This window comes from Colletotrichum paranaense (genome assembly GCF_030867605.1).
Source record: "Colletotrichum paranaense strain IMI 384185 chromosome Unknown Scaffold_7.1, whole genome shotgun sequence".
NCBI lineage: Eukaryota > Fungi > Ascomycota > Sordariomycetes > Glomerellales > Glomerellaceae > Colletotrichum > Colletotrichum paranaense.
Window position 1 is genome coordinate 2,711,755 of NW_026848965.1, and position 14,374 is coordinate 2,726,128.

General features: G+C 54.5%; 4 protein-coding genes across 4 annotated transcripts; 1 reads left to right on the plus strand and 3 right to left on the minus strand.

Moving 5' to 3' along the window:
- Positions 1-135: 135 nt before the first annotated feature.
- On the minus strand, positions 136-2,331 carry CPAR01_09767 (histidyl-tRNA synthetase; the record flags this gene model as incomplete). The annotated part of the gene is made up of 7 exons (XM_060494031.1): positions 136-615; positions 687-857; positions 929-983; positions 1,049-1,735; positions 1,799-1,956; positions 2,072-2,196; positions 2,280-2,331. The coding sequence occupies 7 exons, from the start codon at positions 2,329-2,331 to the stop codon at positions 136-138; spliced, it is 1,728 nt and encodes a 575-aa protein (XP_060348161.1).
- Positions 2,332-4,997: 2,666 nt separating this feature from the next.
- CPAR01_09768 (ABC transporter transmembrane region) lies at positions 4,998-9,270 on the plus strand (the record flags this gene model as incomplete). Its single annotated transcript, XM_060494032.1, has 6 exons — positions 4,998-5,265; positions 5,320-5,978; positions 6,036-6,130; positions 6,186-6,909; positions 6,966-9,182; positions 9,244-9,270. The coding sequence occupies 6 exons, from the start codon at positions 4,998-5,000 to the stop codon at positions 9,268-9,270; spliced, it is 3,990 nt and encodes a 1,329-aa protein (XP_060348162.1).
- A 593-nt stretch (positions 9,271-9,863) lies between these two features.
- CPAR01_09769 (cupin) lies at positions 9,864-10,433 on the minus strand (the record flags this gene model as incomplete). The annotated part of the gene is made up of 1 exon (XM_060494033.1): positions 9,864-10,433. The coding sequence occupies one exon, from the start codon at positions 10,431-10,433 to the stop codon at positions 9,864-9,866; it is 570 nt and encodes a 189-aa protein (XP_060348163.1).
- A 1,031-nt stretch (positions 10,434-11,464) lies between these two features.
- Positions 11,465-13,941, minus strand: CPAR01_09770 (uncharacterized protein; the record flags this gene model as incomplete). Its single annotated transcript, XM_060494034.1, has 6 exons — positions 11,465-12,405; positions 12,478-12,678; positions 12,732-12,926; positions 12,979-13,234; positions 13,295-13,696; positions 13,786-13,941. 6 exons carry the CDS (start codon positions 13,939-13,941, stop codon positions 11,465-11,467), a joined length of 2,151 nt encoding a protein of 716 aa, XP_060348164.1.
- Positions 13,942-14,374: the final 433 nt, after the last annotated feature.

Here is a 14,374-nt window from a genome sequence, read left to right on the forward strand (position 1 = left end):
AGTGGTAGATAGATACCTGAAGGTAATGAATGCAAATCATCGCCGACTAGGTAGGTAGTCAGACGGCCGTTTCTATTTTCGAATGCTTTTTTTGTGCTTCTGCTTCTAAAAATCTTGATCCCACCTCACCGTAATCTATGCGCTCGGTGCTGCAGGCTTGCTCTCCTCCGTGGCTTCCGTCGTCGCCGCCGCCGCCGCCGCCTCCGCGGGCTTCTCCCCTTCCGAGACAGCAGCGACAGGCGCCTCGGCAGCAGCACCAGCAGCAGGCGTCTCGACGACCGTCTCTTCCTTGGCCTTCTCCGTGGTGGACGTGGTGGACTTGATGTCCTCGCCCTTCATACCGCCAACGACGCGCAGGCCCTCGGCCCGTGTAGCAAGGTTGTCGAGCTCGCGCTTCCGCGACAGGCGCTTCTGCACCTCGGGCACGAGCGACGCCATGTCGACGAGCTCGCCGTCCTTTTGGGGGTGGCCCTCGGGCAGGCCCAGCTCCTTGATGCGGACGACGCCCTTTTGAACCTCGTCGTCGCCGAGGATGATGGCGAAGGGGGTAGCGTTGGACTCGGCTGCCTTGAACTGCGGCGGCAGCTTGGGCTTGACCTTGTAGAGGAACTCGGCCTAGAGGGAATGAGTGTCAGCGATGTGCCTTCTTTGTGATCGACTGGGAGTTCTTGTAAGTTGGGTCTTACCTTGACGCCGGCGTCCCACAGCTTCGAGCACACCTCGAGTCTCTCCTTGATCAGACCGGCCTTGGAACCCAAGGACATGACAAAGACGTCAACCGTACTTTGCGGCGCCTCGCTCTCGGCCTGCATCCGGGCCTTGGTAATGCTAAAGATTCTCTCGATACCAAAGGAGACCTAAACTGCCTGTCAGTATCCCACGCGATCTCTTGTTTGACTCCTGCGCTCTGACGAGGGGGATCACTTACACCAACGCACGGAATTTGCGTCTTGCCGGAGAACATGCCCACGAGGTTGTCATAGCTGCCATCGTTTGTTAGCGGCCTGAGAACTGTGACCTAGAACAATCTAGTTTTCTTTCTCCTTACCGTCCTCCGGCTGCGACACTGCCGACACCGACGCTGGGGTCGTCGGAGCGGTCGTCGTCGTCCTTGCCCTTGCTCTTCTTCTTGGGCTTCGCCGTCTTGCCGTCTGCGTCAGGGGTAACGGCCGGTGCGGAACCTTCCGTCACGACCTCGTAGATGAGGCCAGTGTAGTAGTCCAGGCCACGGGCGAGGGAGAGGTCAAACGACACTCTGTCGAGGGCGCCAAAGGCCTCTAGGTAGGTGAAGAGAAGTTCGAGGTCGGCCATGCCGGCCTTCATCGAGGCGTTGGCGGCGAGCTTGTCGTCGCGCTGCAGTTTCCGGAGCAGGTCCTGCTTGCCCTTCTGAACAACCCACTCGCCAATCCTGTCGGCCACCTCGCCGTCCAAGCCCTTCTCCTCGGTCATCTCCTTGCGCACGTCGGCCCAGGGGAGCTTGTCGAGCTTGTCGACGGCCGAGGATATCGTCCGGATCTTATCCTCGGGGACGCCGCAGACCTCAAAGATACCGTCGAGGATCTTGCGGTGGTTGAGCTTGATGGTGTAGTTTCCGTTCCAACCCAGGCCCTCAAAGACCTCGACGACGATCTTGATGATCTCGGCATCGGGGATCATGGAGTCGTAGGTTCCGGCGATGTCGAAATCGCACTGGTAGAACTCGCGCATGCGGCCTTTGTTCATGGCAGGCTGGTCACTATGAAGAGTATGTCAGCCAGCTGTCGACTGTATTATAGGAAAATGATGTCGTAGATCGTACCGGCGGTAGACCTTTGAGATGTGGTAGCGCTTGACGCTCTGAATGTCCTTGTTCATGGCGAGCCATCTCGCAAAGGGAACGGTCAAGTCGTATCGCAGGGAAGTGATCTCACCACCCTGATCGGCTAGGTCGTAGATGAGCTTCGAGTCTTCGCCATACTATAGAAAAGAGTGCTGGTCAGCATCCTGCATCTTGTTGTTGAGTCGAGAGCCCCAAGTGGATCGCGGGGTTCTCGCAGGTGGGGGGAGGGGTAAACACGGAAATATGTCGTACTTTGCCTGACAGAATCTCCTTCAACTCGAAAACGGGGGTATCAAGCTCCATGCCACCGTGCTTCTGGAAGACACCCTTCAGCTGCGAGAAGATCTTCTCGCGGATGAGCATGTCCTTGCCGAACCCTTTGAAGCAAACATTGTGTTAGTCCGCAGCGCATTCCGTCGTACGATGCCGTCTTGGGTCGCAAGAGTAAATATGGACTGACAATCCTTGGTGCCCTTTGGGGTCTTGAGCTCAAACTTTGATTTCGGCGCCATGTTGGGCAGTTGCTGTTCGTGGCTATCGCTTTGGTTACAAGACGACGACGAAGACTTGGACGTGGAAAACGCGCGGCTGCTACTGCTGGGCCTGATGCGGGTTCTAGGCAAAAGAGGGGATGTAATTGGGCTTGGAGAAAGAAAAGTCAGTCGGTAGGCCGGTCGGGCGGACCTCGAGAAAATCTTCACCTGGATCTGCATTCACCTGGCTTCCGAGATCTCGGGCGCTTGTTGCGCGGAGGGGGTACCGACTTCAAAAGGGACAAAAAAAGCGGCGCCGGGTAAACTTGGTTGGGTAGGTGACTCAATCGCAAGTTTTGGAGGGGCCGTATGCACTTGCGACGGGTTTGGGGGGAGGGACGGGGTTTGTGAGGTCGAAAAATGGCTGCAAGGCTGTGACTCGACGGGGATGCATCCCCTTGCGACATCCAATGACGTACCGCGTGGGAGGTGACAGATCCCTGCCCGGCGAGGCTGGCTGGACTGGTGCCGCTATGTCATCGAGAGCAACAAATCGACATTTCCTACGGTACGCGGCGCGTGATAGATACCAAATTTTAATAGAAAGACCCATGAATTATTTCGACGATCTGAATCTAGCCCACTCTGCGCTACTCCACGGTTTACGTTGCAATAATCCGAAGTTACACCGTTCGCTGTTAGAAAGATCAAGGTAATGCATATCTTAACAGTATAGGTATTTGGCAGGTATCTATCGCAACAGACGTGCTGATCCAACTTGATAGTCTTGTTGGTTTTTTCAGCACGGCCATAATCACCATCAAGTTGCAACTTCAGCACTTTTGACGGCTGCCCATTGAGTGAAATTTGGCCATGGATGTGCAACCCAGTTAGGGCAATAAAATGATGACGAGAATCAGTTCCTCTAACATACCTGAATGACGTAGGGATTAAAGCTAGATGTAACAGTCGACAAGCCTCAATATTGCAAGTTTCAAGTCTATCTTGAATCTTAAGCAGTTAGTCCTGTCCACGTGATCGAAACAGAAAGCTAGATAGTCTTCCGGACCAATTTTTTCTCGTCGCTTCGATTTTGCGGAGAAGTGCCGCGGAAGCACAATTTAGCTGCTGTCGGGTTCCTACATAGAGTCCGAATCCGATGATGACCCATTTCGCAGTGACATGACAAGGGACTGGCCAGATTGTCACTGAGCAGCCCCCTACCTACAAGTGAGAGAAAGCTTCAGCGGACTGTAGTACCAGCGCAGTCCCATGAAATTTGGCGAAAACCCAATGCCCCGACAGTCGGAGTTTGGTTTCTGGCAGGCAGCAGCAGGCAGAAACTCCGCAATGGTATGAAGATGAAGAACATGTGTAGGAAGTGTCTGGGATGACGAAGGGTTGTGGCGTAAGCAAAGCGCCACCTGTCCAATTGATCAATCCTCTGGAAGCTACCGCAAACTAATTGTTTGGCGAGATTAAGTGAGTGATGATGATAATGCCCCTCTTGTCAGCTACGCTGAAGTAGAAAAAATGAAATGCGGATGGCCAAGTTTCGATGGCATGGTGATGTGTGAAGATGCACGGCCCGTAAATATCGTAAAACAGTTGCCCGGCGCTAAAAAGTGGGACGACATTGACAAACGATAAGAACAACGCCCAGCGCCGTAAACAAGGTACGCTAACCCCCTTTTGGCCCTTTACGACGCGGACTCTCATTGGCTGCGGACTGGCTTGACTGGAAGACACACTTGGATACGCTTATTGCTGTAGGTTTGATCTTCGCAATCAGAACGGCCTCGTTGGTTGATAGGTACCCAGCAAGAATTGATCCGCGTATTCGGTATCCCAGCGGTCCATTAGAAACGGGAGCCGGGAGGTTTGTTTTTTGTGACCCAAATGCCAAAATGCCAGCCGACATCGTCCTCAGTTCATCCAATGTTCAACATGGTCACAGTACCACGAAGTCTTCTGACCCTTTTGTCGTGGTGTCCACCCGTTTTGATTCGCAACAAGAGAGCAAGCCTTGGCTCCGTCACCTGAACATGTCAGAAAATGCAAGCAGCCAGGCTGCCTAGACACTTCCATTTCCCCCAAACATGACCTCACAAACAGGTACCTCAATTAGACTCGTAGGATGTTGGTGGTAGGGCAGACGATGGCTCGTGCTCCAGCTCCCACCATTCCTAAGCGGGATGATTATCCATCCGAAGTGGGCCTATGCTGACCCACCTACCGTCCGTTGAACTTGGAGTCCCCCGGCTGGTACCCCTACGTACCGTAATACTAGGAGTCGGGTCAAGGTTGCTTTGAGGGCGCTGCTGCACGTCTCGTAAAAGTCCACGCCTGGATAGAAGGCCATTTTTTACGACAAGATGTAATAGACTAGGAATCCGCTTCTTTTTGGGGTTCGACGTCAAGTCGTCCCCTCTTGAGGCTTCCATCACTCCCTTTTGGCTACGTGTATTCTCTCTCGAGTACAGATGTATAAACACGTTTAGACCAACCCGGTCTGCTCGACTCCTATCCTTTCCTCTTCATGTTCATGAGACACGAAAAACATTTTGGTTGGGTTCTTTACATCTTCTTTCCCATTGCCGAGCCGAACCATCATTGGATGCAGACTTCTTTCATCATTTCATCTCTCCGACGACCGACTAACTATGTCTTCTTGAGTCCGATTCTCGAAAGACAAACGCTTCAGCATGCATAACATCGAGACGGGTACGGTGCCGTCAGACGCCCTGCCTCCAGTGGCAACAGGCGTCCTCGACGACAAAAAGGATGCGGTACATTCAACTTCAAGCAAGGACGATGCGCCTACTCCCGAAACCAAGATAAAGCCCGAACGGGAACCTACTTTCAAGGACTACCTGCGCGTGTTCACGTACGCCACGAAATGGGACATTTTCGCCTACTTTGCGGCTGGCATCGCCTCCATCGCCGCCGGTACCACGTTGCCATTGATGAACAGTAAGGAAATACAACCTTGTTCGTAATGACTGACCATCTGACTTACATGCGCAGTCATCTTCGGCCAACTCGTCAACCAGTTCAACGGGTTCACTTCAGGAGACGGCTCAGTATCTCCAGACGATTTCAAGAGGATTGCCGACAAACAGGCCCTTTACCTCTTCATCCTCTTTCTGGCTCGCTTCGTCCTCAACTATGTCAACAAGTTCGCGTTTAGGATGATTGGCATTCGGCTGTCTTCTGCAATTCGTTTGCACTATCTCCAACGCCTTTTCGGCCAGACTATCCACGTACTCGATTCGATGCCAGCTGGAGCCGCTGCCGGCACCATCACATCGACCGCGAATACGCTCCAGATTGGTATCTCGGAAAAGCTCGGCGTCTTCCTCGAGTTCAATGGCACAATTTGGACTGCCATCATTGTGGCTTTCACTTACAATTGGTCCTTGACGCTTGTGACGGCGTCGGTGATTCTCTTCATCCTCCTGGTCTTGGGTGTTCTGTTGCCTTTTATCATCAAGGGTCACAGTCAAGTGACCCGGGCGGAAGGCAAAGCTTCTGCTGTTGCTAGCGAGGCGTTCTCAAGCATTCGTATGGTTGCCGCCTGTGGTGCTGAAGACCGCATCGCTGCTCGGTATGCTCGCTGGGTCAACGTTGCTCGTCAGAGGGGCCAAGCTACGGCGCCTTTGATGGCTCTCCAGTTCGGCATGATTGTAAGTTCACACTCTCTTCCTTGGTCTGGAATGGCAATTTGTTCTAATCCACCGTAGTTCTTCGCTCTCTTCGGTACTTTCGGACTGGCATTCTGGTACGGCACACACTCTTGGGTTGACGGGAGAGTTGACAATGTCGGCGAAGTCATCATGTAAGAAACGCTGAGCCGTAAGGACCCTTGAATCACGACCTAACCTACGAGATAGTGTCCTCATGTCAGTCATGCTTACTGTCATGTCCCTCGAGCGTATCAGCACACCTTTGCTCGCCATCAGCAAGGCAATGGTCGCGGCATGCGAGTTCTTGACTGTCATTGACGCTCCTCGTCCAAAGACGGGGGAGCTGAAGGAGCCTGAAGTATCCGCCAACCAGAACATCGAATTCAAGGGAGTCACCTTTGCGTATCCCAGCCGGCCCCACGTCAAAGTTCTTGACGATCTGGACCTGACTATCGAGGCGGGCAAGGTCACGGCTATTGTTGGCCCCTCAGGATCCGGCAAGAGCACAATTGTAGGCCTGATTGAAAGATGGTATACCCTGCAAGACCAGTACATCATCGCCAAGACGATCGAGAAGGACAAGGTGAAGGAAGCCCAGAAGAAAAAGAAGAAGAAAAGCAAGAACGGAGCGGATGACTCTGACGATGAGGAAAAGCCAGAGCCCGAGGAAACCGGACCCTCCGTAGAGCTTAAAGGCTCCGTTTCTACTTCTGGCCATGCCCTCGACGACATCGACCTCAAATGGTGGCGATCACAAATTGGTCTCGTTCAACAAGAGCCTTTCCTTTTCAACGATACGATTTTCAAGAATGTTGCCTACGGATTGATTGGCTCACAGTGGGAAGACGAATCCGAGGATAAGAAGAGAGCTCTTGTCAAGGAAGCTTGCCAAGAATCATTCGCCGACGAATTCATCGATCGCCTGCCGGACGTAAGTACATCATCTTGCCTTGCTTCTGCGAACGCGTACTAATCGTGAGCCTCTAGGGTTATGACACTTTTGTCGGCGACAGTGGCGCAAAGCTTTCTGGTGGACAGCGTCAGCGCATTGCCATTGCCCGAAGCATTGTCAGAAAGCCAAAGATCGTGATCCTGGACGAAGCCACCAGCGCCATTGATGTCCGCGGCGAGAGAATCGTTCAAGCTGCTCTCGACAAGGTCTCCCAGAACCGCACGACAATCACTATTGCCCATCGACTTTCTACCATCAAGAAGGCCGATCGGATTATTGTTCTAAAGAAGGGCAAGGTTGTTGAACAAGGCACCCACGAGAGCCTCCTAGAGGATGATGAGGGTGTTTACTACGGGCTGGTCCATGCCCAACAACTATCCCTCGGAGACCAAACGGAAGCCAGCGATGACGATAACCCGAAGGAGGAAGACCTCGGCGAGTATCTTGGCCGAGAGAAGAGCGCTGCGATGTCCGAGGCCAGTGGTACACGCCAAAAGTCCGAGGCTGTGAATCGCAACCTTTTCCAAAGCTTCGGTCGGTTGCTGTACGAGCAGCGGAGCCGTTGGTATCTTTGCATCCTCACCGTCGTCTTCGCGGCGTGTGCTGCGGCTGGAACCCCATTGCAGGCATACCTCTTTGCCAAAGTCATCGTAGTGTTCAACCCCCTGAACTCACCCGACAAGATCAGAAGCGACAGCAACTTCTGGTCCCTCATGTGGGCGATGCTTGCTATCGGTATTGGTCTGTCGTACTTTTTCATGGGATTTGTGGCAACACATCTGGCGGCTATTATCTGCGCAGTCTACAGGCAGCAGTATTTCGAGGCTATTCTATTCCAGAAGACCTCGTTCTACGATGAAGAAGAGAACGCTCACGGCAGTCTTACAGCTCGTGTGGCTGGAGATCCTAAGCAGTTGGAGGAGCTGCTGGGTCTCAATATGGCCATGGTCTACACGGCAATCTTTAACGTCATTGGTGCCATCTCTATTGCGTTTGCTTTCGGTTGGAAACTGGCACTGGTCGCTCTCTGCGTCACGATGCCTATTGGTCTCATATCGGGATACCTCCGCTTCAAGTACGAGATCGAGTTCGACAAGATGAACGCCGCAGTCTTTGCCGAGAGCTCCAAATTCGCCGCCGAGTCCATTGGGGCTTTCAGAACAGTCTCGGCCTTGACACTAGAGGACATGACTTGCTTACGGTATGAAAACCTGCTCAAGGGCCACGTCAGCCATGCCTTCAAGAAAGCTCGGTGGACGAGTGCAGTATTTGGTTTCTCAGACTCGGTTTCCATGGCTTGTCAGGCTCTCATCTTCTGGTACGGTAGTCGACTCCTGGCGTCTGGAGAGTACCAAGCTCAGGGTTTCTTCGTCTGCTTCATGGCCGTGATCCAAGGCGCGGAAGCCGCCGGGCAGGGTCTCAGCTTCGGTCCCAATGCAGCCCAGGTCACGGGCGCCTCGAACCGCATCATCAACATGCGCGAGTCCCGGAACCAGGACCTCATCCCCGCGACTGAGAGGATTCCCGACACGGAGGGCGGTGTCCAGATCGAGCTGCGCGACGTGCACTTCAAGTACCCGACCCGCGACGTGTCCGTCTTCAAGGGCCTCAACCTGACCATTGAAAAGGGCCAGTTTGCCGCCCTCGTAGGCGCCTCCGGCTGCGGCAAGACGAGCATCGTCTCCCTCATGGAGCGCTTCTACGACGTGCAAAAGGGCGCCATTCTCTGCAACGGCAAAAACATCAACGACATCAACGTCTACGAGTACCGCAAGCAGCTCTCCCTGGTCGCCCAGGAGGCCACGCTCTTCCAGGGCACCCTCCGGGAGAACATCCTCTTGGGAGTTGAGGATGGCACCGTGACGGACGAGCAGCTGCACCAGGTCTGCCGCGACGCCTCGATCCACGAATTCATCGCGTCCCTGCCCGAGGGGTACAATACCGACATCGGCAGCAAGGGCGTCTCCCTGTCGGGTGGACAGAAGCAGCGCGTGGCGATTGCGCGCGCCCTCATCAGGAACCCCAATATTCTCCTGCTCGACGAGGCGACGAGTTCCCTCGACTCGGAGTCGGAGAAGCTGGTCCAGGCCGCCTTTGAGAGGGCAGGAAAGGGGCGGACCATGGTTGTCGTCGCGCATCGTCTCGCGACGGTGCAGAATGCCGACGTCATTTTTGTTCTGGGTGAAGGCAAGTTGTTGGAGAAGGGCAGCCATAATGAACTGTTGAAGAAGAAGGGTGTGTATTGGCACATGGTGAGTTCCACCACTCCCAAGCAACAGAGAGACAGAAGATTTACTGACTTATTTTTCGTAGTGTCACAGCCAAGCACTCGACAGATAGATCGTCGGCGGATATGTGGCTCTTCGATGTGCAGAATGGAGGAGTATGAGTGTTACATGATAGGTAGGATAGCTTTGAAAGCTAGAAGGATGGAGTTTTCTCTTCTCTGCAGAGCATGATGTACATTACTAGAGAACTACACTCCAAGATTCGTAATACATGGAACCCAACATGCGTTGTCTTCCCACCTGACGGCATCAGCATATGATCGGTGTCATCTCCCTAATAGATGACTATCATGAATATTGTAGGTGTGATCTGGTGGGGCCTGATGCTTCACAGGAGAAATAGACTCGGATATTTCCTTAATGGTGGAGCGGCATCCGTCTGCAACAAAACATTCTCTAGGGCCATCAATGATTACGGCAATGCCAAATATTGTGATGATTCGTGTGGCTTTTCAGGAGCTAACCACGCTTTGGTGAGTTAGTCTCAGGACCTCCTTTCTATTCGGAGCCTTAAGCTCTCCATGATGTCCAACGGCACGTTGAGCCTGCTATACTGCAAAGAATACCTTGTATCAAAATGCCTCTTTATTCACAGACGCAGTAGAGCGTCTCGATGCAAAATCTCCAAGGCCCTCAAACTCTCTCTCACTTGGAAGAAGAAGGCTTCACATCCCCCATGCCAACCCCATAATCCTCCTTCAACACCTCCCCGCCAACCTCAAGCGGCTCCGCCTCCTGCAGCACATACAACATGCGCCCCCACTCCGTCTCGCTCACGTTCTTCCACGCGTGCATCGTGCCCCTCTGCACGCTCACGTCCCCCCTCCGCATCCTCCTCGTCTCGCCCGAGTCCAGCACCAGGTCGATCTCGCCCTCGAGCACGACCCCGTAATCGAGGCTGACGGTCCGGTGCATGGGGCTCAGCGACCCGGGCGCCATGTCGACGATGCGCACGACGCTGCCGCCGGGGATCACGATGCCGGGCGGGTTCGACAGGCGCTGGGCGTAGGCGGTCACGTCTGCGTTCTGGGTGAGGGAGACGGGGGTCTGCTCTGTGGTGTAGCCGAGGTAGAACTTGGCGCCGCCGCCGACGGTCTGTTGCGGGATTTCGGGGGCGATGGTGGTGTTGAAGATTGCTTTGCCCGTGGAGGGGTCGTGGTCTGTTATGAAGCGGTGGGGGCGGCGGAGGTCGGTGGGTGAGGTGTGGGAGGCCATTGTTGCGGGATGTATGTGCTGTTGTTTGTCTTGTTCAGTGTGGTTTTGTATGAGGTTGATGATGGATGGGAGGTTGCGGTGTCTAGCTGTTTATGTGTGATGTAGGTGCAGTTACTACGTTTGTTGAAAGACGTCAATAGTATAAATAGTCCATGCCGAAGTCGAGGGGAGAGCCGTGTGACGAAGAAAGTTGAGACGAGTAAGCTTTCAAGAAGAAGGATGGGCGGTCTTCTACTCCCCTCGAAATAAAAGCAACCCATTGAGCTTACAAATGAACAGCTGCAAAGTAGACTTCTGTAACATCCCGTTGATCATCCCCTTTCCCCGCGCCATCCCACCCCCTCTCCCCTTCCTCGACCACCATGTTTGAAAGTAGTTGCCGTGTCGGCATTCCGGCGTCGTACGGGCTTTGAGCTTTGCCAGCTTCTCGCACCCATCTGCCATGCCGGAGCGAGTGGGCGGAAAGTGGAGGTGGGGCCGGGACGTCAAGAGGAGGTGGGTTGTGCGGGGACGGGTGTGGGAGGACAGACAGCTACGGCGGACGCTATGAAACTGTAATCTCTCCACACGTGTTGGGTTTTGTACGGCTGTGCATCTGAGGTAAATTCAAGGCCACCAGAAAGCTGGGGTGGAAGGTTTGTTCTCTGCACATGATCTTGAAGGTTCCTATGCATCGTTGATCCGAGATCTTGGGTTCGGGCTCACGGACGACTGTAAGAGCCGGGTATATTTGGGGAGGGGGCTGAGGGAAGATGAAGTGGAATAATTCAACTTCACAAGGTTGATAGGAAGAAGGATACTGTACAATCTTTTGGAAGCGGGATTGCAGAAAGATGCGCATGGTCAGCGTCTTCGTCTGGGGCATGTCCAAACATGTTATGGGTTTTGGTTATCAAAGTACAATGTTGGGTATTCGCCAGGCCCAAAGCCTGGATGCCACTACGAGAAAAAAGTATATACACAATGCCTCCATCATGGGATCTGATGATATGACAATTTCTTCCCCTTGCTCGTAGACTTCCGAAACTGCCCTACTCTATCCTCCGAGCCGCAGAAACATTCGGCACGCCCGTCCCCTCAACGACTTTGGCACCCACAACCTCATAGATGGGCATCTCAGCCAGGAACTTGGCAACGTGATGCAGCGTCGGCAGCTTCTCCCAGTCATGACCATTCATCTTGACCGAGACGTCCGCCGCAGACGCCCTAGACACGGCGTGCACCGTGGCGGGGACGTCCTTGGCCTCCTCCTCGTGCGGCACCACGCACGCGTACTCGGCGTCGGCCTTGCCCGGCTGCCCGACCGAGGGGATATACCGGTACGTCAGGATCCCGTAGTCCGCCTCGCCGCCGATGGTGCCGTGCTCCGTCTCGGGCTCGTCGCGGCGCAGGTTCTTGAGCGAGATGTCGGCAAAGGTGGCGCCCCGCCACGAGGCACGGACGCGCGCTGCCGTGGCGTGGTGCTCGAGGTCAATGTCGCAGAACAGCTTCGGCATACCGAGCTCCTCGCGGCCCGATACGATGGGATCCGTCAGGGACTCGAACAAGACAGACAGGTGGGTGCCGCTGATGGCGGTGCTGTCGCGCTTGACGTACTCGATGCCGTGGATGTACAGACCCAGATGGTTGTAGCCGCCGCCGCCGAGCCAAGACATGTTGTTGAGCTGGGTGACGGAAAGCGAGGCGGCGCAGACGGTGCCCGGTTCCTTGAAGCGGAACGAGTCCGTGGGGAGGATGGTCTCGAGTAGCGTGCGCGACGTGAGGAACTTGACCGATATTGTCTTGAAGGTGCGCTCGAGCTCGGACGGCTGCCGGCGGCCGAAGAAGTCCTGTCGGGGACCCGGGAAGGGACCGAAGCCGATGGGCATGCGCCAGTACATGTCCTGCTTCTTGGACCAGAGGTACTTGTTGAAGATCTTTGTCGCGTGGTCGTGCTCGTCGTGGCCAAAGTTATAGTTTGTGTAGTTCATCACTGTTTTTCGTCGTGTTAGTTGATTTGCCAGGGGGTGTATGTGTGTGTGAGAGAGAGGGGGCTTTCACGAACTTTTGATGGCGGGTGGTTGGCCTGGTATTCTGTCCTTGCCGGCTTGACGAGAGAACTCTTGGATCTTGTGTGCGCGCTCCATGCGAATCTTTTCGTACAGACGTAAACGTTCAGGGACTTCGTCGGGCGATGTGCCCTTGGGTAGAACGACTGCTAACGCTGCTCCGTCTTCCATAGCCTGGCCTGCGCCTTGCCCCTGATCTACGGCTCTGTTAGTATCTTGAGGTGGATCGTCTCGGTAAGACGAGACTTACGAGGTGTAAAAGGGTGCGCGGCGTCACCCAAAAGGGCGAGCTTGCCATTCACCCACGTCGGCATAGCCTCCATATCCAACAACTGCCATACATTGACTTCATTGGGATTAACCTTCTTTATCAGCTGCAGCACAGCAGGATCAAAGTCCTTGTAAACCTTGAGTAGTTGTTCGATGGAGCCCTTCTTGTTCCATTCTAATGCTTCATCAGTCTTGTAGCTGTACGATGGGGGGTGAAAGAGACTTACCGTCGCTTGCGTTTGCCTGAGACTCGGTATCCGGGTGAATGCAAACAAAGTTGAGGAGCTGGTTATTGTTGCACGGGTAAATCACAATACGCCTATCCGTACCAAACCAAATCCCCAGTGAGTTCTCTCTGTCGACCAGAGGCGCAGTGACGGGATCCTCGAGCGCGGCGGCGCGGGGGATGAGGAAACGGAACGCCGCCTTGCCCGAGCGGAACAGCTTGTAGTCGGTGCCAGTTACAAATCTCCTGACCTTGGACTATTTGGAGAATGTCAGTATCGCCAGCCCTACTACACCTCCGCTCCTTCGTTAACGTACGTAAATACCATCAGCACCAAGAATGACATCTGCCTGAACGGTCGTCCCGTCTTCCAGCGACAGCTCGCCCTTCTCGGGGTCCGCGCCGACAACCTTGGACGCGACGTGAAGCTTGGCCGGCGTGGTGACCCCTCCGTCCTCAGCCGTGGCGACGTTGCGGATCTCGTTGTGGAGGTAGGCGCGGTGGACGAGCTGCCAGGGGTGCTGCCATTGACCCTGGGACTTTGTAATGTCGACGTCGAAGCCGCCTTGGTTGTTCAGGTCCCTCTCCTTGAAGTGGTGTGAAGGGTTGGCGCCGAACGTCTCGGCGTAGATGCCCCATCTCCGCAGGAGACCGTTGGAGTTAGGGGCCAGATGTACGGCGGCACCGGTCTCGTTGGCGAGTCTCGACTGCTCGTAAAGCTACGGTTGAAAGCGTGAGTACGATGGGCAGCACGAATGGGGCGAGTGTGATGAGGCTACGGGTGGGAAGGGGGGGGGGGGCTTCTTACGTCAACTTGGTGACCTTGCCGGCGTAGTGCGATGGCTGTGCTCAAACCACCAATGCCGGCGCCTACAATGGCAATCTTGAGAGGCCGGGGATATTCGTGGACCATGGGACTCGAGTACACGCCATTAGGGCGCTGAGCCTCTCCGTTGACCAACATGGTGCCAAACTGGACGTGTGTGCAGAAGGGAAAAGAGGGTGCGTTGTTCTGTGGTCAGATTGTGAAACAAAGACCTTTACTTGACTCTCGCAGTTGTTTGTGGACGAGGAATCGTTTAAGGGGAATGTCAAAGCTGCGAGTAATGTGAATGGGAAAGTGAGAGATCGAAGCGCCGAGATGTGAAGAAAAAAAGGGCCGCATCCATGTGTTATGAGAAAAAAAGAGACGAGATATAACCGATGTTTGACGGGGGAACGAATAAGAACGTACGACTTACACTCCCCGTCATCTCAAACGCTTCCCGCCCCGGACTTCGACGCTACGCCACCGCGTCGATCGTTCGGTCTGCTGGGCTTCGACAGCTCGGCCCCTCCCTCCCTTGTCTCCATTGCAACCACCATCAAAACTGCCAACGCAACCCCGGACTTTTTGC